Source organism: Sphaerodactylus townsendi, linkage group LG10 (assembly GCF_021028975.2).
Source record: "Sphaerodactylus townsendi isolate TG3544 linkage group LG10, MPM_Stown_v2.3, whole genome shotgun sequence".
Taxonomy (NCBI): Eukaryota; Metazoa; Chordata; class Lepidosauria; order Squamata; family Sphaerodactylidae; genus Sphaerodactylus; species Sphaerodactylus townsendi.
In genome coordinates, this window is record NC_059434.1 from 46,577,847 (window position 1) to 46,599,796 (window position 21,950).

At 40.2% G+C, this 21,950-nt stretch overlaps 1 protein-coding gene across 5 annotated transcripts in view; it reads left to right on the forward strand.

The window, feature by feature from the left end:
* The window catches only part of SH3D19 (SH3 domain containing 19), an 87,241-nt gene that overhangs the window by 44,854 nt on the left and 20,437 nt on the right, over nucleotides 1-21,950 (forward strand). For all 5 annotated transcript variants that reach the window (XM_048508893.1, XM_048508892.1, XM_048508891.1 and 2 more), the window contains 6 exons: nucleotides 2,660-2,807; nucleotides 3,539-3,746; nucleotides 4,953-5,930; nucleotides 12,150-12,257; nucleotides 16,739-16,848; nucleotides 18,996-19,054. In XM_048508893.1, coding sequence (XP_048364850.1) covers nucleotides 2,660-2,807; nucleotides 3,539-3,746; nucleotides 4,953-5,930; nucleotides 12,150-12,257; nucleotides 16,739-16,848; nucleotides 18,996-19,054 — 1,611 coding nt within the window. The remainder of the gene's footprint in view (nucleotides 1-2,659; nucleotides 2,808-3,538; nucleotides 3,747-4,952; nucleotides 5,931-12,149; nucleotides 12,258-16,738; nucleotides 16,849-18,995; nucleotides 19,055-21,950) is intronic.

A 21,950-nucleotide genomic window follows, 5' to 3' on the forward strand; every position in this document is an offset into this window, starting at 1 on the left:
GCTTTTCTTGAAGGTGCCAGGCAGCAGGCTTGGAGTGGGCCTTGCTTTCCATCTTCTACCAGTCATTCAAAAGAGCTCCCATATTTGTAGAAAACATAATAACTCTGCTAAATAAGACAAGTTGTCCATCTAGTCCAGGGGTCTGCAACCAGCGGCTCTCCAGATGTTCATGGACTACAATTCCCATCAGCCGCTGCCAGCATGGCCAATTGGCCATGCTGGTAGGGGCTGATGGGAATTGTAGTCCGTGAACATCTGGAGAGCTGCAGGTTGCAGACCCCTGATCTAGTCCATGCAGTAGCCATCATGCTGGCAGGGTATGATGGGAACTGTAGTCCATAACATCTGGAGGGCCGCAAGTTTGACACCTGTGCCTTGGAGGATCAATAAGCAGGCCAATGATGCTGCCTCCTGGCACTGATAAGCAGAAGTTCCCTAGTAGCTATCCTTAGAGTTGCAAACCTCCAGATCTAGAGAGCTCCTGGAATCATAGCTGATTTCCAAACTGCAGGGATTAGTTTGCCTGGTGAAAATGGCTGCTCAGAAGGATCAGCTTTACAACATTATGCCCTGCAGAGATTCCTCTCCTCCCTATTCTCTCTAGGCTTCACCCCAGATCTCCAGAAATTTCTCTACTCAGAGTTGGCAACCCTTTCATCTTGACATTGCAGCAATTGAGGTTTTTGAATTGCTTATTCATGTTGCCTAGTAATTGTTTATGAATTCCTGATTTGTAAAGTCTTTGGGCTATATTCAAATATCTACAAACAGTTCAGTTGTTCAGTTCATAAGTTGTGGTTATTTCTAAAGAATGAAGTGTTGAATACCTGAACAGTGTTCCAAGAAAAGAAGCAGCTAAGCCTGATGATGCCTTCATTCATTTTCATCAAGAACATTCCATGGGAGTATATCAGCTGTAATTTTAAAAGTAAAATTGTGTGATATTTATAAAACATGGTGTATTATTTTTAGTGAGTAGATGATTAGCATAAAAGCAGGGAAGTAAAATGTAATTGCAGAGTTGTTTAATTAACACAAATTATATTCCACATCTTCTGCATCCTTTGAATTATTCATTCTACATATAGATATACTTTGAAAGCTAATAGTGTTATGAATGCACTCTGAACTTCTGTTTAACGTTTGTGTGCGTATGTTACAGCCGTTGATTCTTCCGCATACTGCCAATTTCTTGTTGAGCAATTAAATGTCTGCCTATTTTTTATCTGAAAAGGTAGCCTTATCATTCTTGGGCAGTCAGCTATGGGATGTTTTCTTTCCTACTTGGAGAGGGAAAGGAAAGGAGGTGTCAGTGAGGGACAACTATATTTTTTCTTTTGTTGTTTCCTTCCTCCCCATAGCCGCTGCCTTCAATTACTGGGCACAAAAGTCACTGTAAAATGGAAATGGAAGAAAAGAAGACAGTAACTATTGTCTGTCTCACAAAAAAAAGATGTTAGTAGTGTGGTATATTCCTCCACCACAGAACTCATCCTGCTGGGCCTTCTTTGTTGTAGAATGCTGCGCCTGAGTTCTAGTGCCTACCTAGCCCTGCTCTCCCCATCCTTTGAAAGTATAAATAAAAAATATGAATTCTCTTGTACAGTGGTTCTCAACCTGGGGGTTGGGACCCCTTTGGGGGTTGAACGATCCTTTCACGGGGGTTGCCTAAGATTCTCTGCATCAGTGTTCTCCATCTGTAAAATGGATAAATGTTAGGGTTGGGGGTCACCACAACATTAGGAATTGTATTAAAGGGTCGTGGCATTAGGAAGGTTGAGAACCACTGTCTTAAAGGGTCGCGGCATTAGGAAAGTTGAGAACCACTGCTCTTGTATCAAAGTACCCTGTTCAATAATGCCTAAAGTAATGGTTTTGACAAAGGCAGCATGTAAAAAGAAATTACAATTATCATATTCATTCGGGACTATATTCTAATGCCAAAGCATACAATTTTCTTGACTGCTGTACCTCAACTGACTGTGCTAAGATCTTTTTCTGAGGCAGAATATAGTGGAGGTAGCACATAACAGTCTCACATAGATTTAAAAACTCAAAGCAAATTTTGTGAGCCTTTCCAATGATATTTTGTATACAACCTCAGATTGCTTACACTTAGAACTAGTGAAACATCCATCCTTATGATTAGAGTATTGGGAAAGGAACAGTCTTATTTTAAAGGGGCCAGGGTGTCTGTCTGTGTGCGTGCGTGTGTGTGTGTGTGTATGTGTGTATACTGCAAAAGTGTTCCTTTAAGAAATGCATTAACCCCTGTTCCCTCTGTGTAAAGCCTGGCATTATCTAAATGCTGGAGAATTAGGTGCCCAACAATGGAAGTCTCAGGATAAACTTTAGCATTTGTTGCAAACGTTCTGCCACACTTGGCAGAGCGTGGTGGCGACTGCCTGAACCTTTGCAACCGCTGTTAACTTTTATAGGTTTGCATGCTAAAATATAAACCATCAGAACTCCAAAGCATAAAAACACAAGGCTGTGAATAATCCTGTTCACTGAGTTTTGGTGTGTATTGAAATGTTTTTTTAACCCAGAGGGAAATGTATTTTGACCAAGAGAGACTTAATATCTTTCCTGAAAGTGTCCTGGCTCCCCAAAATACTTTAGCAGTCATGGATTTAACCATGCTTATTTTTTCTTTCAGGCGCCCTGAAATCACTATAGTTGCAGCTGAGCCGCTTAGGCCATCTTCCTGGTTTCCAGGTGGAAATCATGTCTCCCAGCAAGGGCTAGTTTTCCCACCATCTCCCACCCCCGGTTCATGGAGAACAAACGAGATTGTTCCAGCTGAGGTGAGCAGTCACAAGGATTCCTGCTTTTTGATTTTAATGCTTGCAGTATAGGGATGTTCATGGAATATACAAATTAATTTTCGTCAGCACTTGGAATGGAGAGAGTTGCGTCGATTGTTTTTTAAAATAATTTCAGGCATGTTGCATTTGTAGCTGTTCTGTATTTCTGATGCACACAAAATTGTAGCCTCAATGTGTGGATTCTGTGGGGCAGAACTTTGAATGAATCTTGTGATAAGTCAAAGAGGTTTGACTTTTCATTTAACAACATATCATGTAGCAACATAGAACTTGGTTAACATAACAGAACCATAATCTTTGAAAGGTTAACAATTAACTGTTCCCTTTTTCATAGCTTGCCAACCATAAAGTCCTTTTCTTTCCTCTTGTTGGTGGCTCACTAAGTCTCCAGCTGTACAGCTGTACTGCTTCAAAGATGAAGGTCCTAAGAAAACTTCCCACTAGACAAACACAGCCCTGAAACAATACATTCTAAATTCAGAACAAAGGTTGCTGTCCCCTACCAGTTCCCAAACACACACCATAGTTACCTTGAACAAGGGGTTTAAGAGCCATAATTAAATTTAAAGCTCTCAGACAGGTCGCCTTGTTTCTCTCTGTTGCTTTCCACATATTCTGCACCCATCCTCCTGTAGGTATTTCACCTCTTCCTGGTTCATTCCATTCCTATTTAGAGTTTACAAAATCAGATGTACATTTTTGTTTTGCAGCCACCTTCGTATGAACAGGTAATCAAGGAGATTGGTCAAGTGCAAGTCAGAACAACCAGTCACAACAATGCTGCCGGTACTTCTAATTCCAAATGTACTGCTACATCATCGACACAGACTGACTTTCCAGAGGAGATAATCAGCAGTTTGCCAGGAACTGATGTGAAAAGTAATCCACATGCTCTTTGTGAATGTGAAACCACTACAGGTACATAACTCTTAATTGTACTTAAATGATGTGTCAAAATAATTTATATTTGGTATAAAAATGCTTCCTTTATATAAGCATGTTACATGGGTTTCTGGGATACTGGTTGCTGCTCAACAACTCCTATAACCCTATTCATTGTTATCTAAAGGCGAATCCCCACTGAAAAAATAAAACTGTTTCCCCCGGTTCAATAAGATACAGCACCATTTTATCATGGTTTCTCCCTCCCCACCACAGCATGCAGCTATTGAGGGGCTCGAAGTTAATTCCGGTATCAAACAATACAACATTTCCCACGAACACGCGATCTGCTCTGCGGCTCTTTTGTTCTTCTTTCTGATTGGCTGTTGTGTTGTGTTGGGGCGGGAACAATACCCCTCTCCTCTGCTCGGTTTTTTTTAATTCACGCAGCTTCGTAGAAGCGCAGGTAGTCTTTTTTACCTCGTGCCAGCCATGACAACCCCCGTCGTTGTTACCCATTTATGCACAGTTGCTCCCCCTCTCTTTGCATGAGAGTGTCTTTGTAGCTACAGCCAGCACACACAAAAAAAAAGGCTTCGCGCACTCTGTGCCCAGCCCACTGCACTCTGATTGGCTGGAACATTTCGTGTCACTCCCGAGAGCAGAAAAAATAAACTGATTGTTTTCCCTGTGTCTCCCCACCGATCCGGCCTCGGCCCACATTTTTCAAAAAGTTGCACCTTCCTGCCGGTTTTTGAAAAACACAAGATGAGGGGGAGAGCGAATTGGGCACTGAAGCCGTGGGGACTCCTTGCCCATGCCAGGATTTTTATCGTGAGTGTCACAGGATTTTTTGACTATGGAGAATCACCCCAGGTTCACAGCCAGTCTAGAATTGGACTGTGTATTGAACTCAAAACTAGCATAGGGTTGGATCATACAAGTTCCAGTCTTTTGGAACTTGGACTTCAGAAAGTGGCCCTTGGACTTCAGAAAGTGTCTAATAATATCATTTTTGCTTTCTGCAAACAAAAAGAAAAAATATTTTATTTTATTTACAAAAGTATATCCCACCTTTCCACCCTTACAAGGGTCACCAACATAGCTAACAGTTTAAAACATACAAGATAAAATTACATTTTAAAACCATGAAAACCAACCCCCATCCCAAACATGGATCATTTAAGAGACAAAACACAAGTAATATGACTGCATTTTAACACATTGATTTCTCTTTTTCAGCTGTACAAATTCCTCGCAAGCCGCCTAGACCATTGTCCTATCAGCTGAAAAGCAATCTTTCCAAAAATGAGGACCTCCTAGTTGTCTTGGAAGAGCAGACATGTCAGGAGAAGCCTGATGTTGTCACATGCCCGGTGCCTAAACCAAGATCAAAAGGCAATCTGAAACCTGTGGTTAAAGAAACTCAAACTAATACAGGAGACAATCAGGAAGAAACAAACCAGTCAGGGGAAACTTCCGCAATTGAGTTGGTATCCTTACCAGATGATAGCTTATTGGATAGTTTTGTGGTGATGAATGGAATGGATACAGACAAGAGCCAAAGCAGTATAGTGTCACGTATCAAAGCTTTTGAAACACAGACAAGTACAGACACTTCAGGACTAGCAAAGAAGCTGGAAACTTCTCCACGTTCATTAGCCCCCAAGCCCATAGTTGGTGTAAAAAAACCTGTGGTTGCTCCAAAGCCAGGCATTATCAGAACTTCAGGTGAATGGGATTTATCAACAGAAAGCAAATTTAAGGTTGTTTCCCAGGAAAGACATCTTCAGCCTCAGGAAGTTGGGGGCAACCTTACAACCAAGCCTGAATTGCCAAAGAAACCCAAATCAGACACTGTAAAAAACAGTAGCAATGGGCCACTTAATATGTGGAGCAGACTGACTGCGGAGAATGACGAAGAACAGAAAAAAATCCCTATTCCTACTCCTCGGCCTTTTGTACCCAAAAAGTCAGTCTCTTTTGAAGGTTTCTCAGTTCCTCTTATTCCACTGGAGCCATCCAGTTCTGCTCCCAAATTCTCTGTAGCTGCCCAGTCAAATGTGTTTAGTTCTCTGGGGGAGCCAACTACAAGCAACCTGTCAGCACCTCCACGACAGAGCACACCATGTACGGAAGGAGATCTAATCAGCTTCGATGATGACTTTGTAGTATTTAACTCATCTGGAGCTGTTCAAGAATTTACCCATTCAGAAACTGGTAAGATTAAAAACAAAGAGAGGAGTTTGTAAGAATGGTTACAGCAGGGGTGGAGCAAGAGGGAACTGCCCCTGCTGTAGTGGTGCCCGCCCCGGAACGCCCCCTCCGCACTCTGGTCATGCCACGGCCATGGCTCCACCCGGGGTTTCATCCCCCACTCTGCCCCGTTGGCGCTACGCCACTGGGTTACAGTAGTGTATGTATATTTAAGAACTGTATTAAATCAATTTCATTTTGGATCTGCACATTACATGTCTGTGTATAATGTGAAATTAGATAAGGTTGGCATTTAGATTTCCAGTGGAGCAACTGAGCACACTGATCAGTAAAGTAACTCTGGTGAAGTTCTAAAGCTCAGTTAACATCCTCGTTTTGTATGCAGAAGTTCCCATGTTCAGAACCTGGCATCTCAGATAGCATATTCCTTCTCTGACTGCCATCAGCTTGTCTGTGTAACAGAACCATTTTAAGGATTACTGGGGGAAAAGTGAAGCAATTTGAACATTTAAGAAAAGGTGGCAGAGATCTTATTAGAGGGATGCTGCAAAGTTTTCATTTTGTTCGGTATCTGCCAGAGGCATAGCAAGGGGGAAAAGCGCCCAGTGCATTGGTGCATCCTCTGCCCCAGAATGCCCCCACAGGGGTGCGTGTCCAGTTTGTCGCACACCCCCTCCCCCGCCCCGTTGGAGCTACGCCTCTGGTATCTGCATGTGTTCCTAGAGTAAATGACCTTGCTCATACATCTGTATAAATGTTGTCCAATGCCTGTTTTTTTCTGTTGAGAAGCCTTCAGGTTTCTGAACACTTGATAAATTTAGCTATGCCAGAGAGTGACACCAAATATTAACATTAATAACAGTTGTATTTGTTTGTGGAATTCAAAAAGCAATTATCACTTTCTCACTAATTGCATGACTGGTTGTAGGGTAAAGGTGGTTTGTACTAATATCCTGTAGCCTTTCTATGTAAGTCTTGCTTGCTATGACACATGAAGAGTTGGGGAAACTGAATTATCAAGTTGCCTCTGCACCCTTATGCAAGTAGATATTTCTGCACCCTTACCCGAATAATTTGGGGAAACCGAAAAGAAACTCATATGAGATATTTAATCTTCTAAAATGAGTTAAATACTTCTTAAGGTTTTCCCACTCAAAATGTATAGCATTAAAAAAATTAGGACACATTTTTTTACAATGGAAAAATTGGAAAATGTTGAGGAGCACTAGAAAAAATGTCCTATGAAATAAATCCGACTGAGTGAAGAAGAACCTTGTCTACCAAAGCATTTAACTCATGCTGTGTGTACAGAATGAAAAAGATTAAGTTTCTCAACTTGAAATTTTGGGGAGCACTGAACAAAATCCTTTTGTACTGTAGACATACAATATTTTCAAGATTTTGTTTTACTTAAATGTAATAATTTTGGCAACAGTTAATAAGCTCTAATACATTTAATTATAATACATTATTAAAGCGTTAATATCAAAACATGATATTAATCCAAATATTACATGCTTCATGCAGATAGTATGTTTTAGAAAGTGGAGAAACCTTTACTGGTAAATGACTCACGATTGTATTTAAATATCTTTGCATAACTATATAAAGTTTATATTAATTATGTCTAAAGATTGAATACTCTACATTTAAAAACTTAATGGAATTTCACTACATTTTCATGGAGTTTATGAGGCCCTGAAAGATGAAGGCAGGAAGCAGCCGTTTGACTAGATCTTCTTCATATAATATGAATCAATTTCCTGAGTCTAATGAAGCTATTTTTATAAGTTTTTTGTGATTTTAATGCAGCACATAAAATAAGGCTGGATTTCTCTGCTCATGAAAATGCAGTTTGTAGCAATTGAAGCAGGGGAAAGCCACAGATGCTTCTGTTCAGTCACAATCTCCCTTCAAGAAGATTAAACCCTGCAGAAATTACATTTAAGTGGGAAAATGTCTACCATATATTACACAGAAAGATCTTGATTACAACACTTAGGCAATGTGTACATGGAAAGCATTGATAGGAAAATTCAAGCACATGTCAGAATCTTAATTTCTGTCATGATAAGTAAATCCTGAAGCTTAGAAGCACCTGCCATTCTTGTCCAAAACAGAACATTATTTAGCATTAAAAGAAATGCAGGCATGGCTATACAAAAGGGTCCCCAACATGGTGCCTATAGTTCCTGTGACACCCGCCAACACCTTTTGTCGGCCACACGAAGATTTTTTTAGAAAGAGGGTGGGGCCATGTGGGGATCTTGCTGAGCAGGGCTTTTGATTAACCAGTGGAGAGCTGATTGGATGGGTGGATTAAAATAATATTATTTTGGCAGTTGCTGCCATCACAGGATTGTTTTATTGTCTTTCCTCCCTCTTTCCTGGTGTATTTTTAAAATCCCCTTTCTTTGCTTCTTCACATGGACTTCCATTGTATGCTCCCCTCCGGCAGGCATTCTGTGGCTACACACATCATCCTGTCTCAGAATTCCAAGGGTGAGAACAAACAAACAGAAAGTATAGTGAGGCACAACAACTGAAGGGAAAAAACCCAAAATCACTATACTGTAGCAAACAAGATATGTGATGTCGAAGGCTTTCACAGACGGATTCAACTGGTTGTTGTGGGTTTTCCGGGCTGTGTGGCCGCCGTCTGGTAGATCTTGTTTCTAACGTTTTATCTGCTTCTGTGGCTGACATCTTCAGAGGTATATCACAGAGAGAAATCTGTATAGACTTATCTCTGTAGACTTCTCTCTGTGATAACTTCTGAAGATGCCAGCCACGCATGCAGGCAAAACATTAAGAACAAGATCTACCAGATCACGGCCACACAGCCCGGAAAACCCACAACAACAAGATATGTGACGTTTGTATACTTATACACATGCATTTAATAAAGTGAAACCTCCAAATATCCAAAGTGCATAATCATAATAAGTGTGTCTGGAAAACTCTGCTAAAGTCCAGACCATAAACTGAACACTTCATCAGCAATAAGTATATGCTGTCATTCCCATCACATACATAGGATTGCTGTCATCCTATGCTATGAATTCATAATTCATATAATGTGAACAATTATGATTAGATATTAACATCTAAGTTAAAACTAATTGCAGAAATTATTGAATAAATACTAATCAATAAAAACTATAACGCAAAATTCATAAATATTCATAAATTGTACAAAATCAATTATTCTTAATGGGATTTTATATACAAATATTTTGTAAAATAATTTTAGTAATGTGTCCTGATTGTCTAGTTTATTGTCTGGACTTTGGCAGTATTTTCTAGACTTGTTTGTGTGGGATTGTGATTATGTACTTTGGTTGTTTTGAGAATTCCAAGGCTGCCCACAGGGTCAGAAGGGGTTGGCGATCCCTGCCTTAGAACGTACTGCAACCAAATATTCAGCTGTATGAAATTTAGCACCATACCATCTCTTTGCCATCCCTGCCTTCTGTCTCTACGTGTCTTCAATTTTGAACCTTTCTCCTGCCAGTGGCTCTGTAGTGTGTTCATTGCATGAAACTTTCCCCTAACTCTTTATTCTCTCTCTTCAGTCAGATGTATGTCCCCATTCTGCAAATACTGACTTCTGGACCCCTTGCTTGTCTGTCATTAAGTCAGGTCACCAACTGTTCAGATTTCAAAAACCAAAGTGGGGAAGAAACCATGTGTGTGAAGTACTTAGAAGATTTGTATTGTTGAAGGCTTTCCATCGTTGCCGGATCATCATTAGGGTGCTGTCTGGTTTCTGAGCTGTATATGTTGTATGTGTGTCTAGAATAGCATTCTCTCCTGACGTTTCACCTGCATCTGTGGCTTGCCACAGATGCAGGCGAAACATCAGGAGAGAATGCTGCTAGAACACGGCCATACAGCCCGGAAACCAGACAGCACCCCACTTAGAAGATTCTTTATGTACATAAAGCAGGAGACCAGCATAAAGCTCACTGAAACCAATTTGGAGGCCATTGGTTTAAACGATAACTGATAGGGGGAGGAGGTCAGGAATCTCTGACTCTCTCTTGAGAGGACAACAGTCTGAACAGATTAGTGCCTGTGGCCTTTCCCAGCAGAAGCTCTCCACTCCAACCACTCCAGACAGTCGTCAGGACTTCCTGTGCAGCTTAGTGCCCGACTCTGTAAAGCAAGCATGAACCAGCAGGGCAGGAAACCCAGGCAAGATATTTTAAAAGGGTGAGGCGCTCCTCCTTGTCTTCATACCTGCACCCTCACTTTTGACTCACTATCTTCCTCAAACAACCTGCCCTAGGAAACCATGGATCCACCCAATCACTTGAAACAATTGTCTGCTGTGCCTGCAACTTCTCTCTTCATTGACATTTGTAGCACACTGTGGGGAAGGGGGAGATTCTTTTTATCTTGGCCAGGATTGTGCCTGAAAACTTATCCATGCAAAAAAGTTGGTGCTGCTGGGACACTGAGAAGTGATTTTCAGTTTTGATGAGATTTCTGAACATAAACATTGAATAATTTCTTATGTCTCCACATGCCATCAAGTCACAATTAGGGTTACCAGGTCTGGGTTGGGAGGTGGGGTTTGGGAGGGACTTCAGTGGGGTATAATACCATAAAGTCCACTTTCCAAAGTGGCCATCTTCTCCAGGTCAATTGATCTTTGTTGCCTAGAGATCCATTGCAGGGGATCCCCTTCCACTACTGGAAGGTGGCAACTCTTCTCCCAACTGACTTATGGCAAACCCAGCAAGGGGCTTTCAAGGCAAGGAAAATGCACAGGTGGCTTTGTCATTGCCTTCTTCTGCAGAGCCTTTCTTGGTTGTCTCTCATCCAAATACTGTCCCTGGTTGGCTTCCCAGATCTGACGAGATCATTCTATACCATGCCACCTTCCCACCAATCAATTTCTTAGGGAAAATATATTAAGTATTGGGTTGTCTTTGTGTTTTATGAGCCAGAAACATTTGAACTTTGGTCCCATTTAACTGAGCTGGAGATATAATTGTCCTATCTAAAGTAGGAAGCCAAGCTGAATATAATGTGCCACTATGCTGCTTGGTACCTAAAGAGAAGTCAGTTCTTTTATTTGGGTTTTCTCTCAGATTTTTATATTTCTAAACAGCTACTCAGCTAGACCAAACTGTAGACACGTGTAGGATTCATGTTGGAAAACTTCAAATATTTCCTTCAGTGTTTTGTTGTCCGAACTGACCTAGATCAATAAAGCAGTGAGTAATAAGAACTAGAATCTTTTAAACAAATATCCATTAAATGGAATCATGGGACTCTACTGCCTCCTAGAGACAGCATATCATTGGCACAACAATAACAAAAATAACCCCAAAAAGCCTGTGTGTGTCCTGATCCTGCTGCCTTGGCAGATATGTTGCAAAACCAGGTTTCTAACAGGGTGATACACTTGTGAGAATATGTTTCTGTGTGCAAATAATTTGTTTGTCATGTGGGAGGCGGAAAATCACCCCCCCCCCACACACACACATCTAGGCTGGCCTGGGCCACTGAGCACGGCATGCACGCACTGCAGTGAGCAGGAAGGACTCGGCTAGTGAGCCTGGTGCCTGTGCTCTGGGTAGCTGCTGCTTGAGGGGGGGCACAGAGGAGGCAGAGATGCTAGAGAGGCACAGAGCGGTGCATGTGGGACTTGCTGGAGGCTAGAGCAGACTGGCCCCTGCTTGAGCGGGTGGGGCGGAGGAAGAAGGAGCCAACCATTTTTTTCTAAACTAAAACCTCCGCATTCAGGTTAAATTGCCGGATTGGCGCTTTGCGATAAATAAGCGGGGTTTGGGTTGCAATTTGGGCACTCGGTCTCAAAAAGGTTCGCCATCACTGACATAGAATAACATAGTTCAAAGGTGAATACATAGAATAAATGATACTTTCAGCCAACATTTAGGAACAAGGGCTGATGTTATTTTAAATGCAGTACCAAACACTATCCTACATGAAACAATGTTTCCTGTAATGTATGTGTGTGCATTTGTGTGTGTGTGTGTGTGTAGTATATTATTATTGTTATTGTTATTGTTATTAATTAATTAAAGTTAGTATACCGCCCTATCCCCGAAGGCCTCTTATAATATACAATATAATATACTGTGTATATCAAATACATAATATACAATAATAAATATTCAATATATTCAATATTCAATCAATATTCTTCAATTGAAGAAGATAATATACTGACATTTGTATTTTTCATAGATCTGCTAAGTTTGCCCTCCAAAGATGAACCTGCAAAAGAACAGGTAATCCAACCAGCTCCTACGCGGAAGCCTACTGTGATCAGAATCCCATCAAAAGCAGCAAAAGGTAGATTCTTTTATTATGCTCATTCTCTTACTCTTCTGTCTTGAACCAAAATGGTTATTTTCTCAAGATTTGCTTTTGACACAGGGTTGGATCTGAAGTGGTCTTTGAACATGGTGCGGGGCGGGGGGCAGTGGAATATGTAAATTCCGCAGATTTCTTCCTCTGTCTGTGACTGTTTCCAAGGGTCCTTAGACTGGAGCATTTTTTAAAAAGAAAAGTCTACAGGAGAAGGAAGGCAGAACAATCTGTTCATGAACAGAGTTTCATTTGCTATGTCTGGATCCAACCCCTAGTCATTCATTTATGTGCCATTTGTGCTATTACATAGTTGTCTTGCTAAATATGTATTTTTTTAAAAAACCAGGATGTCTTAGGAAAAAGCAAGTGGAAATGACATCCTTCACTTTTAGCTATTACAAGTATTAAAAATCTACCTAGTTTTTATACGGTTACAGCCCTTTTACCCACGTTAAAAATATTCTTACCCCAGCAAGAGTCGGCAAAGTCCCAAGCTGCTTCCAAAGTTCCATTCAGCCCCTCTCTTTAACTTGCACAGCAAATGTATGTAGTGCCTTTGGTTGAATAAATGTTGTGAATTTTTTCAACAATCAGTTCAGGCTTGTTTCTGTAGATTTAGTTTATTTCTGCAGTCTGTAAAAGTTTCACTGCTCACTGTTAGCAGAAATCTGTATATGTCTCTGCAAAATTGACTGCCCTTGTCTTTCAACACAGGCTAACTTCAACAAGGATAGGGAATTACAGATAACAACCACAAGAGCAATTTGTGTGTTTCAACATTCAAATGTAATTATGATTTTTTCCTTTTTCCTGCTAGCTGGAAACTTTTAAATTAGACTAACTTTCTCTTGTTAGAAAGGGCAGAACCGTTACTGGTGAGGTTGTAGGAGCTTTCAGTGAGCACTATGAGTGACCCTTAAGGTGAGGAACGATTTGCCAAAACCAACATTTTAGGGCTTAGGGAAGTTGTGCAGAACAGAGTCTAAGGCAAACTGCCAGTCTCTCAAAGGCCTCTTCCGCACACGCAAAATAATGCGTTTTCAAACCACTTTCACAACTGTTTGCAAGTGGATTTTGCGATTCCGCACAGCTTCAAAGAGTACTGAAAGCAGTTTGAAAGTGCATTATTCTGCATGTGCGGAATGAGCCCAAGCATAGCTTTAGATAGAGGTGAAAGGTGAGTCACAGACATCGGCTGTGCTGCGATTTGGGCTCAAATTTTGCCCAGCATTCTGAGCTGTAAGAAAGCTAATCTCCAGAGGAGTAATTTCAAGGCTACCTCCACTGGGATCTGAGAAGGAGATTATTAGTTTCTAATATTTCTATGAATCAGTGATTAATTTATATGTTGACCCTAGTTTATTCCAACACAGAATCTTCTGTTTTTATTAGAAGAGGTAAGGGCAAGAGCAGTTTGTGTATGTGTAGTCACATTTGAAAAGTAATTATTTGATTTCTCTCTACCTTTTTTCTATTTAATTAGAAATTGTTTATACCAAATTTTCTCAACTTCGCCTTGCTAAATTATGACAGACAGAAAACCGTAGTGTTTATCTTTGTAAAACTGCAGTAAAAATAAAAGAAGTAATTGTATTGGTACTTACTTGGATGATATAGATTTAATAAAAACATAGTAAGAATATGAAGTAATTAGTTTTGAAATAATCGGAAAATAATTCTTTGGTTCACACCTTGATATTATCTTACGTGCAAGCCTTTATGCTCCTTGCAAAATTCAAATAAGTATACAACCCTAAAAAATGAACCAGATATTTCTCAGATATTCTGCAGTTCTCAGGTTGCATACTGTAATCCATAATAGGTCCCAAGATCTGAAAACCCGTTTCCTCTGCACACACAACCCATAAATCTAGGAGATTTTGTGTTGCCACCTAAATAACAAAGGTTCTCATAGCATCTTGAAGTCTAACAAGTTCAACTTTTGTGGCCAGGTGTATAAATCATTGCCTTCAGATTTTAGGAAGGTATAAAATTATACACATACTGGTACAAGTACAATGTTATTCCCAAGTAAATCCCCATGTTGATTTAATAAATTCACAGACTCTTTCTTTCTTTCTTTCTTTCTTTCTTTCTTTCTTTCTTTCTTTCTTTCTTTCTTTCTTTCTTTCTTTCTTTCTTTCTTTCTTTCTTTCTTTCTTTCTTTCTTTCTTTCTTTCTTTCTGTTGTCATATGCAGGTTAGCCACTTTTTAACACATGTATGACAGGTTGTGTATATATCATGAAGGGTGATATCCTCCCATATTCTCAAAATAATTCCGTGAGAACCCTGTCAGCTGCATTTTAAAAGAAAGTTTAAGTGTGGGAGAGATATTTTATTGTCTGTATGTAGCCTAGCTTGGATGGCCTGGACTAGATCAATTTTGTCATATCTTGGAAACTAAGCATGGTTGGCCCTGGTTAGTACTTTGATGAGAGGCCACCAAGGAAGTCCATGGTTGCTACAGAGAGGAAGGCCAGGGCAAACCCCCTTTAAATGTCTCTTGGTTTGAAAACCCTATGGGTTTGCTACAAGTCAGATGTGACAATGGCACTTTCCATTACTCTGTAGGCTACAAAATCAGGTCTTTGATAGTAGTTGATTATATAGGACCTGACCCATAATCTCATTGACTCACTTCTTGATTGGAAGAACTTTGCACCAGAGAACTTTATCAACCCCTAAGGAAGTTTTGGGTAGAGTCAAGTTGAGCAGTGATGGAAAAGAACCTGGAAAAACTTTCAAAGGTTAGAAAAAAACTAACGTCATACACAACCTAAACTTTCAGTAATGCTGTTGAAAATCATCTTTGGGTATTATTGTTTTTGGATGCATAAATACTTAGCATTAGAAAATGAAACGAAAACCAGTTCAGTTTATATCAGAAGTAGCCATGAGTAGTTTATATCAGAAGTAGCACTAGGACTATAGCTCCTTGATACTGTTCAGCCAGTTAGAGCAGAGGTCATCCACAAAAAAACCCTGAATAGGCTCTGTTTTTGCATTTGATGGAGGCAGTGGCATACTGCCCACGGGGACAGGTGGGGTCAAATGACCCCGGGTGCAACGGTGGGGGTGCAAAATCACCCCCATCTTCCTCTTCCCCCATGCCGACCCGGCTTGGAAGAGATGGGTTGGCACCGGAGGGGTGCCTAAAGACTGCTGCAGCGCCTGTCTGAGCTGCCTCCTTTCCTCCTGAAGCCCTTGGAATCAGGACTCGGGAGCGCTGCTGCTACAATGCCCTTTTGAACCATCCCAGCCCCCAAGCCCCACCCCCGAGCACGGGGGACATGCGGGGGTGCTTGGAACAGGTATTGTCTTCGGACACCATTCCCCCCCAATACGCCTCTGGCTGGAGGGCTGCCAAGGGTTCTCAGGCCTCAGATTGCAAAACAGTGGTACAATCCATGTAAAGAAACATAACTATGTATCATAGTTTTCTACTTCTGGGACTATTATTATCAGAACCTTGATCATACCAACTGTATAGAAGACTTAGATGATATGATGAGATGTGTGTCACCTCATTTACACACATACATAATTAATTTTCAATTAAATTATGCAAATTAGCTACAGACTCTTGTCTTCTGTTTCCCTGGACAGCCCTGTATTGTGCTGTTTCCTCCTTTTCAAGATTAAAAGAGAAAAAAATGTTATTTCTAAAAGTTTGCAGTAATGATATTCTAACAAAAATTAAGCCACTATAACTGTGTCAAAAACTGAAAACTCTGCTTAACAAATTCTCAGATGTTCTTTTTAAACCACAAAAATGCACTAAGAGAAAAAGCTTTTTACAATTATAAGCTTGTATAATCTTTTTCACACAGGCTTATAGATATAGCAATTTCCCCTTTAAAATCATTCTCTTTGTTTTATTATGAATTATTGTTCCTAAGAGTCCTCCACCCAGATCTCCAGGGAAGAGATATTTTAAAATGCCTGCTCTCATGATGTCATTCCATGTAGTAAGCCGGATCCTTAGGGACATGCAAATCAGAAAGGTGCCTCCATTATCAGTGTATTTTAGAATGCATTTTAAATAATATCACGTTTTAAATAATACCGCATTCATTCATATTAAGCCTGACAAGAAAATATGCAATTTGTTTGCAAAAGCCAGTTTTAAACAAAGCTGATGAAATTTCTGAAACCAGAAGCAGGAAATGTAGATTGTACCGCTACCATCGACTTCTGACCCACTCCAACATGTGTTGGAAAGACAGATACAAGGCTTCCTTTCCAGTCTGACCTTAGTAAAGAGGTCCAAAGCTCAGCGTTCCTCAGTATTTCAGTGTTCCTCAGTATTTGTTGCTACTCCTAATTATAGATGAACCTGGTCTAATAAAGGATCTGTGCTTGCCAAAATGAACTGTAATTTTATTTGATTAATAATATCTATTGATATTTTACTACCTCCGCAATCTATGTTGTGACATTTACAAATTACTCTTTTTTCAGCTTTAAATGAAGATTCAGAAAGTCCTCCACCCCTTCCTGTTGAGAAGCCTATTGGGAATGAATATAGTATATTAACTGAAAAGCCCAACAATATTAAAGCAACAAAAAAGGTAGGACGTTTATTTAATGATTAAAGAAAATTAAGAGTATATGATATGTTATAGTTAAATTAATATTTTTAAATTTTAGTTGAAACTAGACTGTTTAGATGCATTTTCTTGAGCAGTCTTGTGCCAGATTCCTTACCTGAGATCAGAGGCGTAACAAGGGGGGGAAGTGCCCAGTGCTCTGGTGTGTCCTCCACCCCTGTCCCACCCCGGAACATCCCCACCCTGCCCTGGAACACCCCTGGAATGCCCTCGCCACGCCCGCACAGGGTCGTGTGCCTGGTGCATCATGTACCCCCACCCCCTGGAGCTACGCTTCTGCCTGAGATACAATAATGTGGTGTGTGAGAATTGCTCATTTAGACCAAGAACAAATTAAAGGTTTCCTGAAGTCTAAAACTACCACCCCTAATCAGGGTACTAGTTGTATCCTTACATGATTTATACAACTGTTGTGACCTTTTATCCTTCTAACTCAGGTCTGCCCATGGTTTCCTAGAGAATCTAAAAGTGAAGTATTTGGGGTGTAAGAATGATGTATGCCTCTGTTTCTAATTCAGAAAGTGTTAGCTATCAATTTTAACAATTCAGAATGAGTTAGCTATCAATTTTAGAGCAATGGAACAAATTAGTTCTCTATACCAGAAAACACATTCATGATATTGATTTATTTGATCTATAGCCCACTTTTTCCTGTCGAGATGGACTCACAAACAACCCAATTATTAAAATTCTTCAGTTTTCTGGTACCCTACAACCAACAAATAGAGCGTGGAAACAAATCCGGGCCAAATCTGGGACTGCATCCAGTTGGCTGCCCATCAGCAGATACAGATGGGTGTCATTAGCATACTGATGACAGCGCAGTCCAAAACTCCAAAACAGTTGGGCAAGAGGGCACATACAGATGTTAAATAACATTTGGAAGTGGATCACTCCTTTTGTATCTCGACACACCAATGGTGACATGTTTTCCCCTTGTCCCTGACTCTGCAGTTAACAGGCTTTTCCGACTGGGAAAAAGCAATATTCTGAAATGTTTGCCCCATCTCATTCAAAGTACTAATAACCCAGGAGAAGAAGAAGCAATATTTCTTCTTACCAAAAAAAGTATTCTTTTGAAAAGATTTTTGGAAGGAAATAATGAAAATACAGTGAAGAAAATTATTCTCACTAATTAATTTGGAGAATGCTAATGTCATAGACATTAATTAAAGTAGTGAATAGAAAAGTGGTGCTCATATAACTGCCAAAGAGTGCCCGTGAAATCACATAGAATGCTGTAGTCTGTGTTTTTAGTGGCTTTTTAAAAGATTCTGAGAGCAGCTAACCAAGCTCTGCTGCTTAAACAGGTTCCATTTGTTTTCTTGGACTGTGAAAATCAGTGAAAATTGTGCAGCCATTCCTATAGTTCGCACCTCAAAAAAATGTGTGGAGTTTGGAATCCGGCTACTGAAAATGGCTCTTTACCAATTATTCAAGCAGTTGTTGTGGGAACCCAAACCTTCATTTAATATTTATACTTAGAAAAACCTTTGGGCAGTTTGTTATTATTTTCCAAGCAGTCGCAGAAAGATGGATGATGCAGATCTGTCCAACCTATGGAAATTTGTAATTCTTGGAAAGAATAACGTATGTAATAATATATTTGTAAAGCTTATTGCAGCCTGTTCTAAGTTTTTTGTCATGGATCTAAGAGAAAGTTCAAGACCCAACTATGTAACCAGCCATTATTTCTTGGCAATTTACACTCTCGATCTCTTTCTATTAAAATATTAGTAACTTGCTTCCTGTGTCAGGGCAAGTGAAAGAATTTAAATATTTGTACGATAATCAACAAAAGCTTTTACTTGGTACTTGAAAACTCATCAAGAGGCACACGACAAATACAGTTGAGAAAGGGAGTTCTTAAGTTCAAGAGCCACGTCAATTGTGGTCAGTGCATGGATAACTGTGACTACTTCCTTAAAGTCCTTTGCAAATATTAAGTTCTACATACAATGTATGGATTCTCTGATGGGGTCAAAAATAACTACACCCTTGGAATAAAAATGTCTATACCTTCTTAACTTAAATTTTCCTTTGAAGAATCATTGTGCATTTTAAATGGGCTTTTTCAAGTGGTAATATAACATTTTATGTATTCATAGGAATCTGAATGTTCTAATTTGACACAAACATCTAAGAATGAACCCGCAATGCCCCCAAGGTGAGTAAAATGTTATGGTGACCAAAAATATCACTGCTGAACTGTTAAGAGCTGGGGACTTTTTTTAAAAAAGATATTAATTCTACCACAATCATATAATTTATAACTGCCTTGAGCTAATGTGGACAAGAAGGCTAAATATTTTAATTAAATAAAGACTGATTCTTTGAAGGTTTCAATTATCACAATCTCTGATCGACCATATCCACATTCACACCTATCTCTTCATAGTTAGTCACCTCATATTAATTTTATTACTGCTATTCTGTTGTGCTTTGTACTGTGTATCCCAATTGCAGATTCCACCCCCACCCCCTAATTCCTTGAAATGTGTGAGGGAGTGTGGGATGATACTGTCTTGAGGATATTGTCTCCAGCTATTTCTGCTTAGGAGGCCAAAAGAGTTATATATTGTCTCTTTCGAGCAAAACAGGAAACAGAATGACCTTCTAGCAGTAGTTTCATGCCAAATAGACACTGGTCAAAGTGTGCATCATAGAAGAATAGCAAATTCAGTAATGAAGTATAGTGATGAGTGGCATGCATGAAGCTGCTTGCAGGGTTACCTTTAATCAGGTGTCCCTGATCTTTTTGAAGCTGTGGGCACCTTTGGAATTCTGACACATTCAATCAATCAATCATTTATTTACAGTCAACGACCAGTACAACAAAACAAATATGCAAATTTTGACACAAGAGGGTTGGTGCAACCACAAAACAGATACTGCAGGAGGTGCAGCCTGCCACAGAATGTCAGGGAATGAGTTTGCACATAATTCTGATGGTAATTCTTCAACATATCAGACATTCTGCTTAACAGAATGATTTTTTAAAATGGCCATATGGTTTTACAATAATTTCTTGTTAATAATATACCATTTACCACCAGTCATTCAGTAAAGATCTTTGTACTGTGTTGGCAACAATTGCTGAAACATTTTTTTACAGTGCACAGCCAGTCAGATCTCCAATGGCAATCAGAAGTCCTGATGTGCAAAACTACTCACTTGCAAAAAACACTTGGCAGATGCCAAGAAAGGTGGCAGCAGGTGCCATGGTTCCCATGGGGGCCCCCAACTCTGGTGGTTTCAGCTTCACAGCACAGTCCTCCTATTCAGGGTGTTTCTTCATCCAAAGAGCTTTCCATGCGCAAAACAGTGTTCATATGATTCCACGTTCAATTAGTCACAGTACTATTAGTGTAACATGAGAGCTAAACCTCAGGGAAGCTTTAACAAAGTTCTGTGGAACAGTGTTAAACCTTATAAACAGCAGTTTTACAGTAAATTGGAATTGTCGTGCTGATCTTCTTAGACAGCTTGCTCTGATTGTGAAACTGGATCAGTCCAGTCTAGCATATTAGAAAGACAAAGCTCTCTTTCAATTTTCAGTGGTTAAGAAGTAATGATAATGGGACTCAGCCCTGGAGTACTGTTGCAGCAAGATTCAGCTCATCTCAAAGGAGATGATTCATCACTCCTGTTTACATGAGCATGGCTTTTATTTTTTATTTTTGTATGCTTGGTATTACGCATTTGGCTTTTTGCTTTTATGCTTACTAAAAGTGTAGTAAATATAAAATATGTCCTTTACTTTTCCCCATTCAAATGCTTTCTCATTGTGACCTTTCAAGATGTATAATGAACAAAGCAAATATTTACCTGGTAATTTTCCATTACATTAATTTGCCATACCGCCACAAAGCACCCAGGGCAAGTGCTGGGCACCATATCTGGCCCTGCCAAACTTCCCTGCCCCGCCCCTCTGCCAAATTCTCCCCTGCTGCACTCCCCCACCCCCCTGCTGCAAACACAAGAAACAAAAAAACCAACCCTTTTTGCTATGGTTGTAGTTAGTGGTGAAGAGGCGGACACCCACCTAAGTTTTCGGATGCTTCAGGGTTATCAGCAATGGCGGCGGCAGCAGCTAGGCACATGGCAGTGGCATCTTGGCCATCCTTGCACCACAGTCCTAGTCTCCCCTCCATGTCTGGTTCTGGCCAAGAGGCACTCTTGGCCCCAAGTCTGCTCATCTGGGACCTCACCCCTATAGGAGGAGGAAGACAAGGGAGATGAGAGGGCTGTGCCCCCTGAGAGACCTCCCTACAAGGGCAGCACACCTGGTTGCAGCAGCAGTGCAGTGGGAGGAGTTAAGTGGAAGAATGGGGAGTTCAGCCAGGGGCTGGGTGGGGAGAGAAGGGGGAAAGGGGCCAAAGTGCATCCCTCAAGTGGCGCTCCTAGGTCAAATGACCCCCCTGCCCCCTATAGATACACCACCAGGTAATTTTTGATGGGTGGTTACTAGGTACAGAAAAATATTTGCAGCATTTAATGTAAAATAGGTTTTAGCAGGGCATGCAGTAAAACTTATATAATGTGCAAATTAAGTGCAAATATATTAATGAGTGTAATGAGTACAAATATGTAATGAGTGCAATTAAGTGCAAATATATATTACTGCTGTGTTAACAGTAGAATTCTACTGATTGTTTTAGCAACCCGATAAAAAGAAATTAAGAAGAGGATGGATGAACATTTGTAAGGGATGCTATATTATCCTTCATGGCGCAAGGGGTTGGACTGTATGTCTGTAGGCTTCTTCCAGTTTTTAATTCTGTAAATGTTTTTGTTGTTTGAGCTTCTGTACTAAAATAAGTAAAAGCAAAATTGTTAATGTTCTGTAAATATTTTTTCTTAACCCCGTTTATAATCCCCTGGCTCAGCAAGCCTTTCACCTCAAACAGCTTAGCCACTGTACATCCTTCACCATTGATAACCTGAAAGTGGTTTAATGATGGCTCGCTTATGTGAGGTCTTTTTTGCAGCAGCAGATTGTAATTGAAACTGGTCAGCAGGAGTGGAATTCTCTGTTCAAGAAATGTTACTCAGTAAGACCA